Here is a 26740-nt window from a genome sequence, read left to right as displayed (position 1 = left end):
GAACCTCTGCTCTCAGACCAACACCTTCTTCAACCTATTACCCGGGGCCTACCCTCCCACATAAAAGATAATAATCATTTCCTACACTGACTCTCCACAGTTCCTGTCCCTTTACCATACAGTACCCTGGTCAACACTACTGATGCAACCTAATGCCCATGGCCTTACCGCTATTGAAAACTTCCTTTCCCAACGCCCGACAGATTCCAAACCAACAAGCTCCTTCCTAGTGGCCATGACCAACTATACCATCACCACAATTACTTCTCCTTTGAAGGCATTACCTAAAAATAAATCTAAAGTATGGCTACAGGCACCTGCATGGCACCATCCTATGCCAATCTATTCATGGGTCATCTAAAGGAATCCTAAACCCCTCACATGGTTCATATTCACTGACGACATCTTTGCTATATGGATCAAAGGTGAGGACACCCTATCCAGATTCCTCCAGAACCTCAACAACTTCTTCCCCATTTGCTTCGCCTGGTCCTACTCAAACCAACAAGCCACCTTCCTAGACATTGATATCCACCTCGAAGATAGCTACATTAGTACCTCCGTCCACTACAAACCTACTAACCACCAACAATACCTCCACCTTGAAATCTGTCACCCATTCCATACCAAGAAGTCCCTTCCGTACAGCCTAGCCATCTGTGGTCATTGCATCTGCAGTGATGAGCAGTCCCTCTCTAAATATACTGAGGGTCCCACTAAAGCCTTCACTGACCATAATTATCCTCCCAAAGTTGTACAAAAACGAATCTCCTGAACCTCATCCACAGTCCAGCCACAGAGGAGCACTCCCCTCTTAACTCAGTACCACCCAGGAATGGAGCAACTGAATTACATTCTCTGTCAGGGTTTCAATTACTTCTCTTTGTGCTCTGAAATGAGAAATGTCCTGCCCACCATCCTTCCCACCCCTCCCACAGTGGTATTCCACCATGCACTGAACCTACACAATATACTCGTCCATCCTTACACAACCCCTGCTCTCAATCTCTTATCTCATGCCTCACACTCCTCTAATAGACCTATATGCAAAACCCGTCCCATATGTCCCACCACCATCACCACCACCACCGTCACATCACCTATCCCATCAAAGGCAGGGCTACCTGTGAAGCCAGTCATGTGGTCTACAAGCTACGCTGCAACCACTTTTGCTGCATTTTATGTAGGCATGACAAACAAGAAGCTGTATGGCCGCATGAACAGCAACGAACTGTGGCCATGAAACACATGGACCACCCTGTGGCTTAACATGCTGCCAAACATGATATCCTTGATTTCAATGACTGCTTCAAAGCTTGTGCCATATGGATCCTTCCCACCACCACAGCTTTTCTGATTTGCGCAGGTGGGAAATTCCCCTGCAATACATCCTGTGTTCTGGTAACCCTCCTGGCCTCAACCTTCACTAGTCACTGTCTTCACCCATCCAGCTCCTGCCCTGTTCCCATTTCAGCACTACACAGCCATCATTCCACTACCACACCTAATCTTTTTACTTCTCTCCTTTCCTGCTACTTCCCCCCCTCCCTCACCACCTCTCCCTTGCTCCTGTCTGATCTGCAGCACTTCACTGTCCACCACCCACCACACTATCCCTCCCCTTCACTGTACCAGCCTTCTCCTTACTCCCACCCAGTCATCACTTCCATCATGCACTGGTGCCACTGCTCGCAGTGTGGTTTCAGTTGCCTGGGACAGACTTACCTAGCGGGAAAGTGCCGGCAGACAGGCACAATGAACAAAACACACAAACACACACACAGAATTACTAGCTTTCGCAACCGATGGTTGCTTCTTCAGGAAGGAGAGGGAAAGACGAAAAGATGTAGGTTTTAAGGGAGAGGGTAAGGAGTCATTCCAATCCCGGGAGCGGAAAGACTTCCCTTAGGGGAAAAAAAGATAGGTGTACACACACACACACACACACACACACACACACTCTATATATATATATATATATATATATATATATATACAGAAAGAAACTTCCACATGGGAAAAATATATTAAAAACAAAGATTCCAAGACTTACCAAGCGGGAAAGCGCCGGCAGACAGGCACATGAACAAAACACACAAACACACACACAGAATTACGAGCTTTCGCAACTGGCAGTTGCTTCGTCAGGAAAGAGGGAAGGAGAGGGAAAAATGAAAGGATGTGGGTTTTAAGGGAGAGGGTAAGGAGTCATTCCAATCCCGGGAGCGGAAAGACTTCCCTTAGGGGAAAAAAAGGACAGGTGTACACTCGCGCACACACACACACACACACACACACACACACACACACACACACACACACACACACATATCCATCCGCACATACACAACATTCAGCTTGGGCAGAAGCATGTAGGGAAAGAGTGGCCGAGTTTATAGGAATAGCTGACAAAGCAGTGCACATACATGTACCTAGAAGAACATGTTTGTGATGGGAGTGCCCATGGCATAAACTGAAAGTAAAGAACATTCTGCACAATAAATAGACTGAATATAAAGTATATGATTATAGTCCGAGACAGGCTATGGAAAATGCATTCTGTTGTTGAAAGGGCTATGTGTGAAACGTTCAAAGATTACCAAAATGTTCAATGACTACCACAGTAGCACTTAACTGCCACAGAAATTCAGTCTGTATGTTATGGTTCTCTGTGGCACTGAAGTTAACGGACAGACTCGTGATAACACAAGAACTGAAGCAACGTAGCAAAGCAAAACCATAAATGCTGAACTGCATTTTTCAAATGTTCCATTACAAAGGTAAATCGAGGAGTATTGCACCATTAATTCTCACATCACCATAAATACGAGCAATACAGATATTAGTATCTGTGGCTCTGAGAAAAAGCTGAAACCTCTGAAACTTAATAAAGATTCGGGGCTCAACAAATTCCCCATCACATTACATTCAGAATTTGCAGCTGAGTTTGGACCTCTTAACCATAATATCCCATAAAGTCAACAACAACAACAACAACAACAACAACAACAACAAAAACTGTACCTGGTAGCATGATAAAAGTACAAGTCACATGTGTTTACAACAGGTAGCAGAAGTGATCCACAGAACTACCATCCAACAGCTTTGATATTTTTCAATTTTCTCATCTTACAACATATTCTGAGCTCAAACACAGTGAGGTATCTTGAACACAATGATTTCCTCCATACTAACCAGCATGGATTCTGATCGACACTGGTAGTCATGATAAACACTGGAAGTCATGACCAAGGTAGTCAGGCTCATGGAATATTTTTGACTTGCAAAAAAAAACAGACTCCATACCACTCAAATTTGTGACAACAATGTTGACACACTAAGACTGAACATACACTACTGAATACTGCCTTCTCACTCTAAGAGGTCGAATGCACATCTGTTATTTACAGCTGTTAGTTCAAGGTGCCACCGTAGTTACTGCACCGACTTTGCTTATCAGCCAGGAATAAAATCAGTATTCTAACTTCTTGTACAGATGGTGCAGATGTAGATGACGACACAATGTTGGTAATGTCAAAACAGTCTTTGTTCTACTGAAGCAAGCAATAACAATGTTGAGTGAAGTTCATTATGAAGTATCTTGCAGAAACTTCTCCAGGGATATCTTGCATACCAATACATATATTCCCTAATGGTATTTGAGGTTAATAGCAAGAATAGATTTACTGTTATCTGTGCAATTTGCAGCCACAATATTAGAATTAAAAATAATTTTTATATTGACTACACACTCTTATCTAGGGTTCAGGATGAATTTTATACTCTGACACAAATGTCTTTCACCAAATATTATCTACAGCGATTGAAAACAGTATTGCCACTTCATACTGCCACTACCCAAAAAGAACATTTGATACAAATTTTTAATGTCATCATAGTAAATCAATTTGGCTTCTAGAAAACTAAGAATATAACATGCCCCACCACAGAATTTGCAGAGAAACTTGTTAATCTATGGCTAAGTTTCAAAAGATTGCAGGAGTCTTATGCGACTTCACAAACAATTTAATTACATGAACCTCTGTCCAACACACTGTTAATTAGAAATATAAGCCATTAGTCATGGTATTTGACCTGGTGAAAAAGTATGTAAAACAGCAATAAATGAAAGGAATCAAAACACTATCAGATTCAAGGAGTTTCTCAGACTGGATAACAATCTTGCAACCAGTCTAATAAAGTTCTGTTTTAAGCACAATCCTACTTTATTTTATACTAATGATTTACCACTAAATTTACCAGATAATACTCCTGTGGCTATTTGAAATTAAAAAAAAAAAAAAGATCAAATTCTTTCAACCGTTACGAATATACTTGATCAACAAGCTGGAGACCTAACTAATACTAAAATAAAGTATTTAAAATTAGATGATTTTCAAATCGCTCACAAAAACCTATAACTTAAGGAAGCAGATTCTCTCAAAATCCTACAAATGCAAGAAATGTATTCTACCCTAGTTACTTTATTTTAAGGTATAGAGTTACCTTGTGGGGGATAAAAGTAATGGAAATTTAATACAAAAATTACAAAAACACAACTCTTAGAAATGTGTAATGAAAAACCTAGGAGTCATACTGAGCACACAATAAAGATTTTAACTATCCCTGTTACATATTTATGAATTGTGAATCCTTATTTTTAACAGTTCAGAATTATTTGCAAGAAACCATTTTCAAGATGTGTACAATATGAGAAACAAAATTTCATGATTCATTAACACAAGTTAAATTTCTATTACCAGAAATTCATAACAAATTAAAATTTCAGAGCATGACTTCAGTATGAATAAAAATAAAACTATGTTCTGTCCCAGTGCAGAAATGATATCACTTAATAAAAGAATATTTGTGTGATGATAGCACTATCCTTGGAGAATAAAATGGAAACTTTTCCTGATATCTGTAAATTAAATATTAATATGTTAAGATTATCAATTTGTGTGTCAAGTATATTACTTGTAAGTATATTAGCACATTACACAGTTTACTGTTTATACATACCAAGACTCCAGTATTTTAAAACAGTTACTTAAATCTGTATGTAATGAGGTAAAAGAGAATCAACTTTAAAATCTCTTCAGGTTTGCTGCCAGATCCTAAAATCTACTCGATTCCATATTTCAGAGCTCCAATTGTTCGTCATCCTCAGGAGAATGCTACTTCTGCTGATAAGTTCCACTGAGAGCTGATGTCAGGCTGCAAATCACATCCTATATAATCCTCCATACCGTGCACAGCACATACTCTGCCCATATGTGGCCAGTCCGAGTGTTCTAAAATCGTCTAAGTGAGATATATATCAGTGTGGCTGGTGTTCTATTAGGGGCAGCACCAGCTGCCAATCTTGAAGAGCAGCAACTGTGATGGGCAGCACATGTGCCGTGTCTGGAACAGATGCCTATATAGGATGCTGATTTGCAGCATGGCATCAGTTCTCAGCAGGACTCATCAGCAGAAGCAGTGTCCTCCTGAAGACGACAAACAGTTGGATCACCAAAATATTGAATTGAGTTGATTTTAAGATCTGGCAACAAACCAGAGAGATTTTCAACACATTATGCCAGGAAAGCCTTTGAAATCACAAAAACATTAACTGTCACACACATGTTAACATGCCAAGTGAAGACATACATGCTGATGTAGATGAAACTGCATGTGTAAACTTTTCCAATCATTTTTTTAGTAAACAAAATGGACAACTGAGGAACAATTTCAGCAACAAGGAAACTGTTGGAATTGTGTGGTAGAAGGGATGTTATATTGAAGGTAACAGTGTATAGCACTGTGAGGAAATAATTGAACTCCTCATAGCCTAAGGACAGTCCCCTTTTGTCCTTTTACTATTTTAAAATTATTTTTATCTTTGACTTTAATATTTTAGAATAGTATAAATTCTCAGTGGGTAAATGGAGAACCTCTATAAATATGGTGCACACAGTACAAGGGCAGAAAAGTGCTTCAGGACACTGCATCAAGAGCAGCACATAAATTTTTCCAATCTACTTTTGTTGTTCCAGTCTTCTTACAATGTGAAGCTACAGATTTCCTTTTACTTCTCTCTCGGTGCTGATATTTACCAACCTCACCCCCCCCCCCCCCCCTCCTCAGCTTTTTAATCCTACCCTCTATTCGCACACAATGAGAACATTTACAATTGTAAACCTTTTAGGTGCATCAAGTAGTATGGTTTCACACAGCCTATCATCATATCCCAGCTTTTGAACTTTGTGTCTAGAACAATTTTCATCTGTGTGTGCCCGATTCAAATCTCTTTTTGTTATTTGCTTTCTTAGTAATATTCGAATATTTATTAGCACATGATCAGCAGAAATGAGAAATACTGCAATTAAACAGGTGAAACAGAGAATTTTTTTAAGAAAATCACAAGAACTCACACTAGCTCAACACAATAAGCAGCAATTAATTGATTGTGGCTGCAAAAGCTCTCCTCCCATACAACATTTTCCAATGGTACAATTCAACTTTAAATTCACATATAAACATTTCATAATTTTTACTGGGAAGATCTGTGGTAGTATGGAAATGGAAAGAATATTAAATCCTCCATCGCAACAGAGAACTCATTTGTAATTGTTGATAACATACCTGGTTAGGCTTCAGAGCTACCCAATTCAGTGTTGGCAACTTGTACTTCGTTTGGACTTTCCTCTTTATTGTCATTGCACCATCAGGGGCCTGCATCATTCCTGCAGGTGGCGGTGGAACAGGAACGTGAGGTGAACCCTTGCCAGTGAGACCACAGGGAGGGGGGTGGCGGGCAGGGCGGAGGGGGGGCGGCGGCGCAGGTGCAGGAGGCGGGGGTGCTGGTGGCTGCGATGGTGCAGAAGGTACCACTGCAGTATCATTTGAGTCAGTACCTAAAGGGGGAACAGGGAATAATAATAATAATAAAAGGTAAATATGTTCACAGTCTAAATTAGTGTTATGCAGGAGTCTAGGCTAACAACCAAGTACCATGCAACAACTCCGTTAATCTGAGGTGAGAGCAAGGCTAATAATACAATGACTCAAGGAGTGTAAAGAAACAAAATACACTTAAAAGTACACTGTAACAAGGATTAAAATGACTACTAATTTGATATTTCACTGCGAAACTTTCATTGTCATGAGATCAGAACATAATACTCTTGCTGACATGCAGACCAACAGGAGCAAGTAAAAACAAGGCCAGGTAATGACTGTTTACTGTAATAAATTATTAAATCAACAGAAACAGGTAATATCGAGTATACACAGGGGTGGGGGGGGGGGGGGGGGGGGGGGGGTGGGGGGTACTACCACCATCTGGTACCATCTATCTGTGAAAAAGAAGGAAGGGATGGAGGGAAATTAAATGCTTAAGAAATGATAAGAATTGGATTGATGGGACTTAAGGGGACCAATCTGCAAGGCCATCGGGTCCTACATGCATCAAAACCAGAAAAATGGGCCTTAGAGTAATCCCTACAAACAGGACTGCTACAGAGAATCAATAAAACCAGGAGACAGAAGCAAGTAGAAGTGAAAGAGTGGTGGGACGGAGTAAGATGGGTGAGATGCTCCATGCAGAATGCAGATGGTGACCCCTGGGATATGTTATGTGATGGGAGTCACAACCTTCGCATCTGACTGGTGTTTCCTCACCCTCTGTTACCACAAGAAAATTAGCAGTGTGGACGAGTTTATAAAATATCAGGAAAGATAATAATGATATCAACACATTACAACGATGACAACCGTAATTGAACAAGAAGAATAAAAACACGGAGATGGGCAGGAGCCATACTAGACTGTCAAGTGAGGGCAGCCATGGGATCCCTGGGTCATAGCAGGTGAAGGAGGCATACATCCAATACTGCAAGCAGTCAATGAGACCAAAGAGCCCTACCTCATAGAAAGGAGTAGAAACTGCTATCAAGAGTAAAACATAAAACCAGATCAGCTCAGTTTGGCATCATCCACTAGCACCATAGGCAGTGTGTCAGCAAGTTTAGGATTTTGTTGTAAGGTAGCTAAATTAGGACAGTCCAGTAGGATGTCAGCCACTACCAGATGGGCACCAAACAGACAGTGCATCATATTAGAATGCGGCCATCGTTTCAGCCAAGTGTAGCCAATGCGAAGCTGACAGAAAGGTGGATTCCCTGCCAGAAGCATGAAGGAAAGACTGTCATGGTTCTCTTTATTGTCTGCAGTTTGTCTGGAGAAACCAGGGCACACCATTCCACGTTCCAACTTCCAACAATTAATGTAGTGTCGACCGAATGACTGGTTCTGGTTCTGGTTCTGGTTCTGGTAAGCCCCCCCCCCCCCCCCCCCATCCAAGTTTGCCATACTGGGAACCAACTTGACCAACTGGTCAATATGTTTGTTCCCTAGGATTCCAATGCAACCAGGTGTCCCAATGCAGATGGCCAACTGTCCATCATGATGGAGTCTGAATGGAGATCCTGGATTGTCACAACCAATGGGTGTTGGGGTAGCACTGGTTAATAGGCTGAAGACTCCTTAAGCAGCCACTGCCTATAAAGAACATCTTGCCAGTGCAAAAACGAACATGACTTGATTGACGGCCAGCAATTCAGGAGTGAATACACTGCATACGTTCAGCAGGGAGCAGAGTTCACTGTACCTTGCACGTGTGTAGGCGAAACCAGTTATCTGTCAACCATAGAGCCATCAGTGTATACCACTTCCGAACCTGGAAATGCATCGAGGAGGCCAGGAACAGATGGCGAAAAAATCATTGGGGGTCAACAGAGTCACTTGGTCCAAAGGATGGAGTACACAACATTATATGCAATCTCTACCTGACAAAGGCTACTGTGGAGGAAGGGACAGTCCAGAGCCAGAGACAAGTGCAAACTGTCATCATGGTTCAAGTCTTGGGCCCTGGTGTGGGGTGTTGGAACTCCCTACCACAAAAGCAGCAATTTGTGTACTGCATAGCTGAGCTGCAGCTGTTAGCACAATATGTAGTGAAGGAACTCAGCCTCTGTGAGTAGACTTGTCACAGGCCTACTCCAGAAGGCACCTGTTGCATGTGGGACCACACAATGGTGTATTGGGCTCGGCAACCACAACAGCAAAGGAGATGTCGAGTCTTCTGTCAGACCACCATAATCAACATAGGGCACCTTCAGAGCTCCGTTAAGTAAAAAAAAAAAACAGAGCAATCTGTGTCCTCAGCTGGTGTTACTGAGGCAATGAAGAGTATAAGGTGTGACCAGCATGTTTGCTTAAGCTGGCGAAGATGGGGAAGCCACATCAAAATACAGTCCTAAAAACTGATAAGACTCTACCACATCAAGCAACTGATCATCAAGGTAGAATTCTAGTTGCAAATGGGCAGTACAATGGTGACAGGAGTATGACGCATGTCTTAGCAGCCAAAAAACTAAAGCCATAGGTAACAGCCCAGGACTGCACTTTTCACATGGCATCCTGCAGTCATCATCCAGCAACATCCACAATTGAGGAGCAAAAGCACATGCAAAAATAATAAGCATACAAGGAAAGTGACACTGTAGACCCCACAGCTGTAGATAGACTATTCATAGCCACAGGAAAAATGGACACACAATACAGAGCCCTGTGGGATCCTATTCTCTTGTATATGGGGCAGGGAGGGGTGTAATAAGAGAGGCACCAACTTTAACCCAGAAAGTATGGTGTGATAGGAAGTTTTGTATAAGACTAGGAGTGGGTCACAGAGAACCCAGTCATGTAGGGTAATGAGGACGTGACTACATGTGGTGTCTTATGCACTTTGCAAGTCTAAGAAGGCAGCAAAAGGTGGTGTTGGAAGGCAAAAGCTGTCTGGATTGCAGACTCTAGGCAGACCACATCATCGGTAGTAACAGGCTGTGATGAAAACAACCCTGGGATGGAGGCAAACGGCCCTGAGACTCTCACTGACTCATCACGTGTTTGAGCAACTTGCAAAGAAATTAGTGGGACTAACAGTGCAATAGCTGTCCATCTCAAGGGGCTATTTACAGAGTTTCAATACCAGAATGATCACATTTTCCTGCCACTGAGATGGAAACTCATCCGCACTCCAAAATCAGATAAAAATGAAAAGGGCATGATGTAGCAATCCACTGATAGGTTCTTCAGTGCAGACACAGTCTGGCCCTGGAGCCATGTCAGGGCTACAGCACTGAGGAATTCCCATTCACCAAATGGATCATTATACGGTTTCAGACATGTGTAGTATAGAAGTGAATTCACGCCACCCATTGTTTGAGTACATGAAATATACACTGGTAATTCTCAGATGCAGAGGCTGAAGTAGAACACAGAGCAAAAGTTTGGCAAAAGCATCTGGGTTAATGTACACATCCCCATTCAAGGAGATACTGGGGAACACCTGTGGTAGACTGGTATCCATAGAAAGTGTTTAATCTTTGCCGAAAACTAAAAAGGTGGGGGTATGTGGTCCAAAGATAGTAATATACACTCCCCAGCATTCTTGTTTTTGTCATTTTATTAGGTTGTGGGCCTGGCCATAGAGTTGTTTAAAAGTGATGTGATACTCCATCAATCGTTATCACTTATGACACTGGAGAGCACTTGTCTGCGATTTCTAATGGCCACAGATATTCAGAGGTCCACAAAGGTGTGGTGATCTGAGGGGAGGATGGTGATGAATAGTGGATCACTAAGTCACCTGGCAATAGAATGACTGCAGTTGTGCTCTGGATAGCCTCATCAATACCCCAATTTGGTTGGGTATTAAGGGCAATGGCAGACATTAGGGTATCTTAGTCAGCATTGCTAAAGAGCCCATGTGGCTGGATGCCTAAGCAAATGGAGGGGAGAAGACCAGGGGTGCAAATTGAAGGGTCAATGGTCAAATAAGAGCCTATACCTCACTGAAGTATTTGTGGGCTAGAAGTTGTGTGAAGTGCCAGAAGAGAAGAGAAGGACATGTTTCACAGAAAAACTTCTCCTCAATAGATTATTTCAGTACATCCTCACTGTCAAGTCAAATGTAAGTTGTTTATTGGAAGCAGAAATGGATTTTAGGAATGTTCCATTTGTGTAACTCACGAAACAGAGATTGTGCAGGGAATGGACAGCTTCCTGTGGCCATAGTCCTGATCTATATAGGTACATCTGCTCTTCAAATACAAAATAATTATTGCCAACTGAAGAATTTATTAATTTCAGGAGAAACACTATCACTAATTTGCTCACAGGTTTGTGTCGGTTGAGGGAATATTGTGCAGGGAATTGACCTCCAAATTACAAGATAGAAACAGGACAAGCATAGATTTCCATCAGTGCAGGGACCTTAATATATCACATTCCAGATTTCCTGTGCCTTCTTAGCCAACCCTCGAATCACAATCACCTCTCAACATTACAGAAAGTATTTATCTCTCAATAGCTACCCTCACTTATATAATTTTGCTGATGTTATAGACCACAATGAAGCTGGCCCATACATAATTATCACTGAAACTTTAGGTTATCCTTTCAATATCTCCAAATCTAGGTCATAACCTATGCTGCTCCTCTACAAATTTCAATATTGTGTAGTATGTTCATGGCTGACTGCCTTACATTTGGAAATTCTACTCCTTTGAGATTAACACACAATTAAGGAGACGGTGGCGGTAATTACTGTGTAGTTTATTGCTTTAGCATGATCACCATTGTTTTTAATTGAGAATGTAGTGACACAGATGACCCAAGCATTTACTGCAATAGCATAGCACACTTCTTCACAGCACACTTCTTCAGTACAACTGTTGTAATCAAGGCATTTCTTTCACCTTTCTAGTAATCTAACATTTCTGTCTGTCAACAGTCCCTCAGAACTTTGCAGATGAGAACTTCCTCTAGAAGGTGCTCGATTCTTGCTACCCCTTTTCCCTCATTTTACATGAATCATTTCTGTTGTCTGCTTCTTTTTCATCAATGGTGCAGTGCATCCCAACCTGTCTCACTTACTGTATCCACAAGTTTTTCTTCTAGTTATCTTTATGCTGTCATGAAAAATATGCATTTTGAGAATATTTGTGAGCTTTTTTTATCTTAAGCTGCTGCTTCTCTACTATTTGTTGCTTATTTTGTTTATCTGTTTTTGCCTCTTTTGTTTCACAGAGGCTTCTGTTCACTTCCTCCTCCTCTTGACTGACTTCTCAACTGCACTGTCTGCCACTTCTGACCTCTCATGTTTTTGAATCTCATCTACCTCTCATTTTCCTCTAATCCTGGCATGCTAAGTCATCCTTGTCCTACTGCCCCTGGTAACTGTCTGAATCCCTCCTATTCTTTACTCTTCCTTGTTAATGAAGTAGTCTGCACAACCTATCTTGTCAATATCTACAATTCAGAAATCTTACTAGAACCATTAGTATTTATGCTTAACAGTAATGCAAAATATGAAAAACTCTAATAATTTTTCATCAAATACATATATAAACATGAAACAAAACCCAGATGCACTTTAGATTTAAAAAGAAAAAATACCTTAGCACATTCTACAATATCAAAAATAAAAACATACATTAAACATCAATAAATCAGTAAATATACAATACAATTTGCTTCTTTTCTGAAGCAATGTTAATGCACCTCTCAGTTAATAACTTCTTCAAAGTCAAAGACAATCTGAATAACAAAACATTTATAAACAATGTAAGGCAACCATACAAACAAAATTTATGTTTGTGTTAAGCCAACTTGCTAAAATAAATCTGATAGAATAATATGGTTTCCAATATTTATGATGCACGTTATTAAATTCTCTTCATTTTCCTGAGTTCAACCCTAGGTTCACAATGGATTAACCTTTATAAACTTCTCAGACAAGGAGATCAGTAACTTACACAAACCCACCACTCACTAACTACTGCAGTTTGTCCCAAGTATTTCCATCCTGATCAAAGGCAAGGCAATGACTGAAAGCAAACATGTAATTCACCAGCCGTGCTGCAACTGTTGTGCCATGTCCTGTATGAGCATGCAACTAACCTGCTCTCTATCTGCTGGAAAACCTCCTAAAACCAGTTACATTTAATACATGTAACACCTGGTTACATACCTCCTCCCCTAAGCACCACACCAATCCCCTTAGCCTAAACCTCTGCTAGTTCCATAGACAGCGACTCCCTTTTTCTGCCCACTCTTTCCTCTCCTGACAGTATAAATACACTCTAAACTTCCTGGCAGATTAAAAGTGTGTGCCAGATCAGGACTTGAACCTGGTAGTTTCCCCCTTTTCCATGCAAATGCTCTACCAATGGAGCCATTCTGCCACAGAGATGCAGCAATACCTCTCTGGTCTCCCTCCTCCCCAAACACTACAACGGAGTTCAAATCCCTTTCTAGCGAAAAAAATTTAGGTGCACTAAGATTTCTCCAAATTATTCATGGCTCCATGGTTTGTGTCAGGACTGTTCCTTTGAAAATGGCATAGCCAATTTCCTTCTTGCTCTTTCCCAAACATAAGCTTGTTTTCCATCTCTAATTACCCAGACTTCAATGGGTCATTAAATCTTCATCTTCATTGTTCTTTTTTTGCTGATTAGTTGATTGCCCTCATTCAAAAAACCAACAAATAAACATGTTACATTTTATTTGCAATAGAAACAATGTTCATATCCAAATAAACCAAATACAAAACTTAATATCAATTTTATGTTGCATACCAATTTGGTAAGTCATGGCTGCAATCTACTAACACAAATTGTTTATAGAAGAATGGAAAAATTAGTAGAGGCCAACCTCAGGGAAGACGAATTTGGGCTCCAAATGAACTGTCTCGTAAAGAGGTGATATGATGAACATTAACAAAGGTAAAGCCTGTGTAATGGAATGTAAGCCAATTACATAAGGCAATGTTGAGGGAATTAGATTAGGAAATGATGTACTGAAAGTAGTAAACGAGTTTCGCTAGCTGGACAGCAAAATGGCTGATGATGACCAAACTAGACAGGGCGTAAAATGCAGACTGGCAACAGCAAGAAAAATATTTCTGAAAAATAGGTATTTGTTAAATCTAAATATACATTTAAATACTAGCAAACCTTTTCCAACGGCATTCGTGTGACATGTAGCCTTGTACCGATGAGAAACATGGATGATAAGCAGTTCCGTCAAAAAGATAAAAGCAGCTTCTGAAGTGTGGGACTATAGAACAATGCTGAAGAACAGATGGGTAGATAGAATGAAACTGTAGAGGAAAACCAGCACTCGAAAATAGTAAGGAGGTTCAAACAGATGTAGGTTGTACTAGCTACGAAGAGATGAAATGTCTTGCACATGATGGAATAACTTGGAAAGCTGCATCAAATCACCCTTTGGGCTGAAGGCGATAACAAACAAACATACTGTATATTCCGTTTTGTCTTCCATAAGTTCAGTGTAAGGTAATAACAATGCCTGAAGTTGTGAAGTTAATGTAAATGTATTATCAAAGGTGCTTTTTGCCAGTGTATTTATGAGTTTCATTAAATAAGATATAGAATAATTATGAGCACTTGTGAAATCAGTGATTCTGTTGAAACTTCTATTTAGTACACAATAGATATTAGTAGGTTGCAATGGTAAATCGTGTTGAAGTACTGCCCAATAATAATTTAAAATTACCACCTATCTTCAAATTAATTAATGTAGCTGTACCAACACTTCGTTTAATGTGGTATCATCCAGAAATGGAAGGTAAATGGCATTTGTTCACTCCTAGCCATGCCCATTTATTGCCACATAAGAGTTTACTTGCTGCACCAGCTAAACATGAGAATGAGTCTTAGTTTATTGTATTTAACTGACAATGGTAACTGCATAACAGGTGCAATAGGAAACTAGAAGAATTCATTCCGTTTACATGATAACATTAACATAGTCTGGGAAACCCAAGCTCACACTATTTCTGTTATGTCTTTTCAGTTATGAAGTTATTTTTAATGGTTATCAGTGTCAGACCATTACAGTAAGCTCTTTAAGACCTCAATGTAATATGTACAGGAGCTGACACCCATAGACTACCCTAGAAGTCCGAATTTCTGTCTGGTGTTACATGAGCAACATGCTTCTGATCCCGTTTGGTCGTCATGTACTGTTTATGAATGAGAGCCTCTTTACCAGTGTGGATATTGAGAATGTTTGTAACATGCACCTGTGGGTGTGTGAGAATCCTCATGTAACTACAGCAAGAAAATAACAACATTGTTCTGCAGTGAATATTTGGTCTTGTATGGTGGAGAATCAGTTACTTCGACCACATGTTATTCCACAGCACCTGACTGGCAAAGTGTGTGAACGGCTTTGGAACATGAATTGGATGGTCTGCTTCAAGATGTCCTACTAACTTGTGGTTTACACAAAACAATGGCCTGCACATATCAGTCACGAGGCATGGGATTATAATTGCTTACTCTGATTAGTGCATAGGTCGTGAAGGGCCATTGCTTTGCCTGCTAGATTTCCAGACATAAACCCTCTGGATTTCTAGCATTGGGGCAATTCCAACAAGCTCATTTATGGTGTTGCAACTGAGAATGTAGCACAACTACAGCAATGAACTGAAGAAGGCTGTCCAGCTGCGCAGAATGAGATGAATGGAGTCTGCAACACCCCAAGAGTGGTAAGATGTCGAGCACACCACTGTCTTCGTCTAAATGGACATCAGTTTGGACATGTTTTGGGGTAAATTTACAGCACATAGTTGTGTTGCATTTTGGGTTCTTTCCTGTTGCTACTTTCTGAGAAGAAAGAATTTTGTGTTGCACTTGTGATCCCTACTCCACTGTATAGCTCTGAAATAAAGAAATTTGAGACAGAACTTTATCTAACATTTTAGTTTTATTTTGATGCATACATAAAACACATTAAGTGTGTACAGTTACTTTTGAATCGCAGTTTATAATCCTGACTTGCTACTGACTACTTTTGTGTTCCCCCACACTTCTGCTCTCTTGGAGACCAGTCCGAGCTATTCCACAGTTTGTCAGAAATAAGCAAGCAGGTATATGGCTCAAGAAAGGCACAGAGGATTTTCAAACTGATAGAGGAGGCATTACTACAAGGGCACATTATTCAAAAATGAATTTTTGCCATCTTTTAGTAGAGAACCAGAGGGTGAACTGGAGATTCACAGAAGCTCTATCTGCTCTTTAAGATGGCACCTGCACATAGGGACTAAACATTGAGTTTCTTAATTAAATGCATTCAACCATTGCATAATAGCCCGGATTATTTTAGTAAGTGTGACATTTCTGGCTGTGAATGTTTACATTTTACGATTGAATCATTTTGGTGCACTGCTGGACTTATGCAATGTTGCTTGATGATATTTTTATTCTCTTTTGTTTCGAAGAAACAAATAGTCCTACAGTAAAAGTCTTTATTTAGATTTATCAACATTCATTGCAACAAAAATAAACAATATTGTTTTGTTACACATAAAACTACTGAAATTCTATACAAGGAAAAATATGGCTCTTACAAATTTAACTAGTAATATCCATTTATTTCCAATGTACAATTAAGATGTTAAGTAAAAAACTCTGCAAGCAGGTATTGTAATCAAGAAGCTCGTGTGGTGCTCCGATTTTTTTTATATATATGTACACTTTTCACCACTCATACATTTATCACATGATGGCAATATTTTTGTAACATCTTGTTTACACACAGACCAGAAGACATCTGTAACTACATTACCTCTTGGCAAAGTGTTGTTGAGGGTCTCAAGCTCAATGATCTTACTTTCAAGCATTGACTGCCTGCTCTGACTCTCCTGCTGCTGCTGCATAACAACTCTGCGCAATGTATTTACTTCTTCATCGACAGCCCGTCGGTCCTCTAGTAGAGCATCTCGCTCCATTCTTACGTTAGCTAATTCCGTCTCCAACTCTGCTAACTTTGCCAGTGACTCTCGCTCCAGTTCTGCAAGCCTGTCATGTGCCTGAGGCAAAACATTTAATGGTGATGTATCTATGAAAGGAAAACTGTGCACATAATCATTAGATAATAGATCACGTGCCAGCTAATAAAAGGAAAAATTCAAAAAAAAATTTCAGACAATGAGGCAACAGAAGACAGTGGAAGAAATGGGAGAACAATAATAAACAGTAGGGAAAAGTGGGGGGGAATGTTGAAGTAATGAGGATAACCTTCACTGAAACATGTTGCCTAATGTGGCCTTTTATTTTTTTCTATAGACTTTAAAATATTTACTTATATAGCTATCAGAAATTTACAGAAAGTCAGCGACATATGCACAAATAAAATCTTTTTTATCAACGTACAGATGTAGAGGTACAAGGGTGCGTAGATCAAATTTAATGTTGAAGATTTAATAAGTTTAAGATTTACTGATTATTGATGGGACTTTGCATGTTGCAGAAAGCTAATATTGCTGAGATAAATTTGCTCTTTCTGGCATTTCCAGCTACTCCAGTAAAACCAACCATTAGTCCTGAAAGCTAGACTTACACTTTTTATTTATTTAGTACAGGTGGGCGACACCACCTATGTTACCAAGCTGATCCCATCTACATTCCTTTAGCTTGAATTTTGATTTCGATTACACTGTACTCGGTACTAACTTATTTCAAGAAAAATGAATTCAGTCAGGACTGATTGTCAGTTGCAGCTGTTACTGACATTTATAATTTCTGCCAGTCCAACAAAAGCACTTAGCTGGAAATTTTACTTACGTGACCCAGTTCATCCTCCAGTTCTGCAACTTTTTCGAGAGCTGCTGTCTTTGTCTCACTGTCTTCCATTAATGCTGCTACATCAAATACATTATCAAGGTATGCCGATATTTGTACCTAACAAAAAAAAAAAAAAAAAACACAGTGCAAATACTAGTAGAAAATTTTATATTTTTAAGTAATTGTTGTTAACCTAATATGGTACTCCTATGGATAAAATGAGACCATTTTAAAATCTTTAAACTGTGCTCAGCATATGTCGACAAAGAAATAAAATCACCAATTAAAAGTAATGAATACACACACTTTAATCTTATGTACACATGGAACATAATTTTATACCTTTTAAACATATTCTCCTGAACACTCAACTGAAGTTCACCAACACTAGTAAAGTTTATCAAATACCATAAGATAGATTTTTTTATTTTTTTTAGTAACTTACAGTTGTTCTTTGAGTCATTTTCTGCAAATACCAAATCCACATGGCATCATTTTAATATTTCCACTTTCAAGATAACTTCTTAGGAGAGCCAAGTATGATACGCTAACGACACTTACTTCACATAGCACATAATGCACTATGATGAAGTGTTTTTCAGTGAAGAGTGTGTCAGTATAACCTTCCCTGCAGATGATAGAAGTGATAGGGAATGGCACCGTCTCTCTCTCTCTCTCTCTCTCTCTCTCATTGGCAGTAGTAACTCCACAGATTGTCCTAAGAAAAGTGTTACTATAGTGGTCAATGAGCTCATAAATTGTTAACATGCAGTAACACAGTAGTGTTCCAATTCAAGAGTCAGCTGACAGGCACTATAAAATTGGAGGGGGGAAAACTATTCACAGCATGATGTGCTGAATGTTTACAGTTGCTACAGCATTATCCAGTATCAATGTTTTTACATCATGATGGCTTTAACGACTGCAGTACTTTCCAGAGTCAACACTATGTGCCTGGCCTTGTCAAGGAGAATCAGCCACACACATCACACCATTTGTGAATTTCCATCACCATTCTTCAACTTGTTGCTATGATAAATAACCACAGACTTTCACTTTGTGTTGAATTTCAATAGGTTTTGTGTGTGTGTGTGAGAGAGAGAGAGAGAGAGAGAGAGAGAGAGAGAGAGAGAGAGTACAACAATCTGCACAGCATATTAATAAATATAGCACATTACTTTATCAGGAATGTGATTCTCTGGCATTTCAGTAGACGTCTATGTAAAAACTAAACGATGTACAGAAAAATGACTTATCACTGAACATAGTCTCAGGCCACACTACTATATTAAAGGAGTGTGAGAATGTAGCCTATAATGGAGCGATGCTTATAGAGACTCTCCTTGCTGTCTTACAATTTTTTGCTGCTTGGAGGTAGAGCTATACTGTGACATATGAAAGCAACAGCCTCTCCTGTCCAGGAGTAAGGGCTATTTTACGACTAGTGAAGAAGACATTTATCTGGCTAAATATTGAGAAAGATTGTAAGCCATTTGTTCATCAATGCAATGCTTGTCAGCACAACAAAATAACTCTGCATGCAACAGCTCCACTGAGTCTCAATGTTTTGAACATGTCCACATCAATATTATTGGACCTTTGCCACTGTCAAATTGCCTGAGAGCAATTGATGGTTTTTCTCACTGGCCATAAGTGTATCCTGTGAAAGACACAACAGCAGCCACAACCTTTTTCTGTGAGTGGATCCCACAATTTGGCATTCCTCTCCATGTCACTACCGATCAGAGAAAGCACTTTGAGTCTTACCTCTTTAAAGCTCTGTCAGCAGTGCTTGGTCTGAACCATTTCTGAACCAGTGCCTACCACCCGGCCACTAATGTTCTTGTGGAATGGCTTCAGCAACAAAGGTTTCGCTCAGATTCCATGACACTAAACGTTGGACTGACAGCCTACCTATCGTTTACTATGTCTCCAGACAGCCTTTAAAGAAGACATGAATACAACAACAGCTGAATTAGTGTATGGGCAGACACTTCGATGACCAACAGATTTCTTTACCCAAAAAGCAGACACTGTTAGTGAAACCTCTGATTTTGCACACCACCTCTGCACACAATTTGCAAGCCCCGTCCTGCCACTTCAAAAGAACATTCTACTCAGTGACCATTAGTTTTCTGCCACTCAAAGTCGCGCAAACAGACTTTCATCTGACATGATGCTATTCGAAAACCTCTCCCACCGCCATATTATATGATGGTCACTACACAGTATTGTCACCCCACAACAAGATATTAGACGTTGATATAATGGTACTTCCATCAAAATATTAATCGACAGTCTCATGCCTGCCTTCATTCAGCTGACAACTACAGACTGCATGTTGGACCAGCAACTGCTAAGGTTAACAGCTATGGTTACAAGATAGGGTATTCTGTAAATTTAAAAATGATGCAGTAACGTGAAGTTATCTGTTGGAAGTGATCATCACAGAACATGTTACGCCTCATTGAAAGTCTTGTGCTATTATGATACGTGCCAACAAAGTTCCAATAATTTGCACTGAAGATGGTCGTGCAGTAACCAAAATCAATCTGTAAAATAAAAGATTTCAATATTTATGACCAATGCTGCAATTTGTCCAAACTACACAGACAATAATGCGGTCATGGTGTACATGTTTTCCAATGGAATTAGACATCAATTAACGATTATGTTGTTGTGTTGTGTGCATACATAAATTGCATTTACGGACACCACATGCATTTTGTTTTCTTGAATTTACTAAATTTGAGTCAACTGTGATGGTTCAGCAAAAATTTTACACCGAATATCAGGTAAAAGCTCCAACAGACAAAAAAATCTTTTGAGGCGTACAGCACATCCCATGAGACTAGCTGCTCATTTGGTGCAAAGAGAACAGACCAACCAAGATCATTGGCAGAGAAGATCAATCACGTGAGGGAATCCTTCATTAGGAGCCTACAGAAATCTGCAACACATGCAAGCAGAGATCCACAGATACTACTGTTACAAAGTCTATCATACTCTATGCAAAGATCTGCATCTAAAACCATAGTGGTGTGTGTGTGTGTGTGTGTGTGTGTGTGTGTGTCCATCACACTACTGTCAGGCACTCATCATTACTTCAATGCCAAATTGCCTCAGTATTGTTCTGGGTGTGTTTTTCCATCATTATACTCCACTTCTTCACTGTCTGATCAGGCAGATGCACACAAGACATCGTGGATCTTTTACACAGAAGGTGGAAGACGAGTTCTTGGGAGCACACCATTGCAGAAAGCTCACATTGAAGCAAAGTGTGCCACATTCATTGCTAAAAAGCTCAGAGAAAGTCTGGTGTTTCCAAAGTTACTGTCCTATTTTTCTAGATTCATGACTGACTGTTTGTGCGTTTTTTGATCGAAGTGCTTCATTTAAAAAAAAGTAGCTTCGATAATTTTCTGTAGTTTTATGTTCATTTGGCATTTGTGAGTGACATGAAAGAAGTGACAGTTCCGTAAATATTGATTTGTGTGTAAAATGGTTAGTAAGTTTCAGCACTCTCTGTACATCATTTGATTTTTGCCAGATATATTAAAAAGTCATCCTGTATATAAAAATAATGACATTGTCAATAAAATTGGATGGTACCTGCAATTCTTCACTTTCTGTATGCCTCAATTTCTCTAGGTATTCATCAAGGCCCAGCTTCGTGAATTCATACTGGAGATGGACGCGAAAATTCATGTCTTCCACCGAATGAACAACAATATTTACAAACTGCATACACGCCACCTGGAAGAGAATATGCAGACGATATATATATCCAGTATCTGGTAACATGAGGCAAACAATATAATTAAACTTTCTGACTACCCACATACCATGAACTCTATATGGAAGACTTGATAGTTAATGAAATAATCCATGAGTGTATGGAAGCGTTGAGATTCATGACAGACTTCTTTGAAGTTATCAAATGCAGATAATATTATTTCATGCCCTCCTTTGACTAGACATATTGCAGCAAGTAGCTCCAATACAAGTGCTTTGGTCCTGTGTGATATAATGAAGTCATAATTACTCAGGGTCAGATTTATAAACATTGTTCTAAAAAACAGCCAACTAAATTTTTTAATCATATTATACATACCTCAGACTTTTATGCATTAAGCTCAGGGCAATGCAGTTTATTGCTTCCCTGTGTTGTATCACCATATTGAAACCATACTGCAACAAAATTAACAGTTATTGAATTGTTTTTTGACACTCAAAATGTTATTGCAAAAAGAGAAAAGAACGCACTGTGCAACTGAAAGCACTGATAACGGGGGAAAAGGCAGAAAACAACTGCAGAAACACAGGTATAGTAGTGTAAATTAAATGCTTAGAATATGTATGTGATAAAGAAGAAACTATCAAAACATGCAAAAATAAAATAATATTTCTAAAAACCAAACGATTTTGCATTTGAACTTCATAACCTCTCAATATGACACACATTTATATTTTGGTGATTCACATGACAACAATCAGGAAAACTGTTGTGGTTTAAGACAGAGATTCATATTACTAACAACCACAGCTATAAAGTTTGAAGTGTATTCAGTGAAACTAGTCATAATGATGAGATGAGCATCAGAACAGCATGTATATGTAGTACAGATGAACAAAGACTCACATTAGAAGAAATATAACTTAAGTGTTTCTGTAGGATGGTTTTAGGAAGTTATCCAGAGTTGAGCAATCTTTAGCAACCACTATCATCCACCACACACACTGAGGAGCCATGTGGGGTGTTGATGTAGAGGTACACAAAAACTTTGTTTCTTTCCTTCTTTTCTTGAGCATCTGCTGTGTAAGACAAGAGCAAAATCTTTATTTATTCGTATGTTATAACTTGCAAGAGGCATTTGGTTTTTTAAGAGTAGTTCCAAATCCGTCTGTGAATAGTGAATAGGGTATCGTGGAGCAAATTCTGTTAGTGTAACTATAAGAGCTGCCACAGATCACCTTTATGCGCCACTAGTGGTCAGGTGTCATAGTATGGGACCTATTACCAACTGAAGGAAAATGAATGATTCGACAGTTTCAACAAATTGAAGAGGCAATTAAGGTGGGACAATATTGTTAGCACACATATTGAAGCCTGCTGGGTAATATAAACTTGGATAATAACCGTGCTGGGTGCATTTGTCATCAGGAAGATCTGTAGAGCACGGCGAAGTCAGTTGATTTTTATTTCATGCACAAAATTTTGACAACCAATCCACTTGTCTTCTTCAGGTGTTGCGAATTATGCTGTTGTGTACTTGCTGCCTGGACACAAACTAGATAGTGTTGCTATTTATAGCTGATTGTGACTTACTCCTAACGTCCAATACACCCTTTGATGCTCTTGATTTTCAGAGGCCACACTGATATTATGTGAAACACATTTCCTAGCTGTGTTGTATGTGATGGCCAGTGAGATCTTAATAAATCAAACAATGGAAAATCAAGGATGCAATGTAACAATATTATGAAAAGGAAAGTTGCCACTCACCATATAGCGCAGATGCCGAGTTAAAGATAGGGGACAACAAAAAGACTTTTCACAAATAAAGCTTTCGGCCAGTAAGGCCAACACACACACACACACACACACACACACACACACACACACACACACACACACAGGTTTCTGGTTTCAGTTGACTGAGACTGCAGTGGTGTGTGCGAGTTGCATTTGTGTGTGTGTGTGTGTGTGTGTGTGTGTGTGTGTGTGTGTGTGTGTGTGTGTGTGTGTGTGTGTGTTTGTTGGCGAAGGCCTTACTGGCCGAAAGCTTTATTTGTAACAGTCTATTTGTTGTGCCTATTTGCAACTCTGCCACTTCACTATGTGGTGAGTAGCAACTTTCCTTCTTATAATACTGAAGTCTTAATAAATTTAGTGCTGGACTGTTTCAGTTGAAACCTTCAAGCCAGCTATTAGGTTTTCTGACATCCATACTTTGATAGGACTCCTTAATTACTCTGTCCCAGATACTTTGTGTTTGCACCGCAATACTAGTCTCATCAATTTCATTTCATGATTGTATTTGAAGCAGTGTTTGGTGAAAGCTAATGGCTTGGTTTTTTAGTTGTGTGCGCCACAGTGATGTTTCTTGAATCTCTCCTCTGATGTTCTGATCCACATAAGATACGCTACATTCACAGTGAATCCAGGTATTTATCTTAGGAGACTGTGGTATACTCTAAGTCTGGTTGGTTGAACAACTCTGTTCTTCACTGAGGAGAATCCAAAGCAGCGCATTACTTATCACAATTAGCGGAGACCGTTGATAAAACACTGGGGAACACACAAAGAATGGATGAAGAGACTCAGTAAGAACAGTGAGGTGTGTACAACAAAACGTGTAATTGAAATATAAGGCAGGAAGAGGAATGAAATCAGAGAGAGAGAGAGGAGGAGAAAATGGGTTAAAAGAGCAGATAGATCAGCAGACAGAGAAGGAAGCATAGGTACCAGGACAACCAGTGAGCCACAAGCTGTGATCAGGATAGTTGAAGGATATTATTTCAAGGGATTGATCCACCTGTGCATTTCAGAAAATATGCCATTGAGATTGCATGTGGGAAAGGTACTATAGGGCCAGCATGGATGCTGTTATGAAGCCAACTGTATTCTGCTGAGCAGACTGCTCTATTCAGGTGGCCATAGTAGAGCAATAACCATCTTTGCAAATGAAGAGTTAGTGTGGTATTCCCTAACAGAACAATGCATAATAATAGCGACACATTTGTTGGATGTAGCTGGAGCTACAAGTAGCTGTCTTTAATTCACTGTAATATGCCAGTGTCAGGATTCAAAGTAATATCCACACAAAACATTAACACTGGGAGGAAGATAGTAGCACAAAAATTGCCAAAAACTAAAAGGGATAGCGTAGAGGACGACTGGAACCTATTTAAACCATCAGTAGTTAACAGTGCCTTGCAGATGTGGCAAAACAAGGGGTACAGTGAAAGACAAAGAAACCAGTTGGTGGAATGATAGAGTAAAAGATGCAATTAAATGCAATATGGCATAGAAAAATATGGAGATTGAAAAAAGAAATCAGAACCAGGGGTTGGTACCAAAAGATGAACACAAGGAGACAACACTGGAGAAGGAATACCGGCAAAAGAAACTCCAAGCAAAGAGAATTGTGAAAGAAGAAAAGAAGAAGAGTTGGGAAATATTCAACCATAAACTAGAGCAGGATAGCAAAGGGAACCAAAAATTGCTATATAGTTATTGAAAGGTAAAAGATCTGATAGAGGACACACAAAAGCGATTGAAACACAGGATGGGGATATTATGAGGGACATGGAAGGTATCAGAGAAGAGAAGAAGAATTATTTTGAAATCTTACTGAATGGGGGATGTGCACAAGAACGTGACACCAAAGTCATTGAATTAAGAGTAAGAGCAGGATCCAATCTCTTGGTTAGAAACTGAGAATTCCCCGAAACAGATGAAAAGCGAGAAGACGGCTGGAGTAGATGAGCTGACAATGGATATGATTAAAGCTGCAGGAATCCATGGAATACAATGGTTTCACCGGTGCTTGGGGGGGGGGGGGAGGGGGGGGGGGATATGGAAAGAAACCGAAGTGCTGGATGAATGGAAAAACGAAATTATAATACCGCTTTTCAAGAAAGGTAGTAGAAAGAAAGCACCAACTACCAAGCAATCACACTGTTATCACACTTTCTTAAGTTAATGGAAAAGGTCATAGGAAAAAAAAAAAAAAAAAAAAAAAAGATTGCAGAAAATTCTAGAACACCAATTAGAGTAACAACAGCATGGGTTCAGAAGTAATAGGGAAACAATAATCTCATTTTCTCCCTCCATCAGTTAATAGAGAAATATTGGGGAAAAAGGAAAGGAGGTGATAGTAGCATTCGTGGATTTGGGAAAGCATATGACAGTGTACCAAAGGATAAAATATAGGAATGCTTGAGAAAACATAATATTCCTGATTCATTAATTAAGAAAGTCCAGATGCTGTACAGTGGTTGTGAGAGCAGTGTACAGGCAGGAGGTGGAAGATTCAAATGGCTTAAGACAAAGAGGTGTTCAGCAAGGCAGTTCACTCTCCCCTTTACTCTTCATTAGACTTATGGACACAGCCATGAAAGAAATAAAGGAAGAAGAAAATGAAGATCTCAACGCTTTTATGTTTGATGATAACATCGCCATTTGGGGAGAGACAGAAATGGAGGTTCAGCGGAGACTAGATTACTGGAACACAAAATTTAAAAAATACAGGTTAACTGTGACAGTGGCATTGATGATGAGCAGGACACCCACACCTTGTCACATCATACTGGAGGGGAAAAAGCTGAATGTTCTTTTTTTGTTTTTTGTTTGTTTTTATTCTTGTTGTTTTGTTATGGTAGCAAAACTGCTACAGTCAGTAGTGCCCGGTATGTGACTCAGGAAAAGGTAGAAAAAACACACTGGAAACCAGCAGCAATAGGTGTGATACTCAAAAAAGTGGGGAACTAAAAACAGAAGGAAAGCTCAAAAAACCACTATAGAAGGGGGTTGTTTGTCCCCAAAAAAGAGCTTCAAATGACTGACGTCATCTCACTGGCACTAATAAACTCGAGAACGCAATTGGCTGAGCGTGTGTCATCTGATAAAATGGAAGATATATCAGGCGACAGCTGTAGACTGGTGCGTAATGAAGTAAAATAGGGGCACTCAAGTAAATGGTGTCTCACCGTCCACAGCTGAGAGCAGTGGGGACAGAGTGGGGCAGGATCGCCACTTAAAAGACGTCAATGGCTAAAAAGACAGTGCCCTATCCAGAGTCTAGTTAAAATTACCTCCTCCCGACAACGAGTTCAGGAGGAAGAGGTCCAAGCACAGGGAAGAACTTTCACGCCCCACAATTTATTGTAGGGAAGTGTGGACCAATGTGTATGCCATAAAAGAACAAAATGACGACATAAAACACTCCGTAGATCGGCGAAAGGGATCGGCTGCCTCATTTCCACAGATACCAACCTGTCTTGGGATCCAGAGGAATGCCACAGATACCCCCCAA

At 39.7% G+C, this 26740-nt stretch overlaps 1 protein-coding gene across 13 annotated transcripts in view; it reads right to left on the bottom strand.

Moving 5' to 3' along the window:
- LOC126354835 (formin-like protein) overlaps window positions 1–26740 on the bottom strand; it is a 406363-nt gene that overhangs the window by 37765 nt on the left and 341858 nt on the right. For 7 of the 13 annotated variants that reach the window (XM_050004791.1, XM_050004790.1, XM_050004785.1 and 4 more), the window contains 6 exons: window positions 21814–21890; window positions 21545–21716; window positions 21312–21455; window positions 17700–17816; window positions 16702–16945; window positions 6628–6899 (listed from right to left, as the gene is read on the bottom strand). In XM_050004791.1, the coding sequence (XP_049860748.1) occupies window positions 6628–6899; window positions 16702–16945; window positions 17700–17816; window positions 21312–21455; window positions 21545–21716; window positions 21814–21890 (1026 nt within the window). The remainder of the gene's footprint in view (window positions 1–6627; window positions 6900–16701; window positions 16946–17699; window positions 17817–21311; window positions 21456–21544; window positions 21717–21813; window positions 21891–26740) is intronic. The other 6 variants (XM_050004794.1, XM_050004789.1, XM_050004798.1 and 3 more) reach the window with 1 other exon arrangement.

Source organism: Schistocerca gregaria, chromosome 3 (genome assembly GCF_023897955.1).
Source record: "Schistocerca gregaria isolate iqSchGreg1 chromosome 3, iqSchGreg1.2, whole genome shotgun sequence".
In the NCBI taxonomy this organism is placed as follows: Eukaryota; Metazoa; Arthropoda; class Insecta; order Orthoptera; family Acrididae; genus Schistocerca; species Schistocerca gregaria.
Note: the sequence above shows the minus strand (reverse complement) of the source record. Positions and strands in the feature narration are given on the sequence as shown.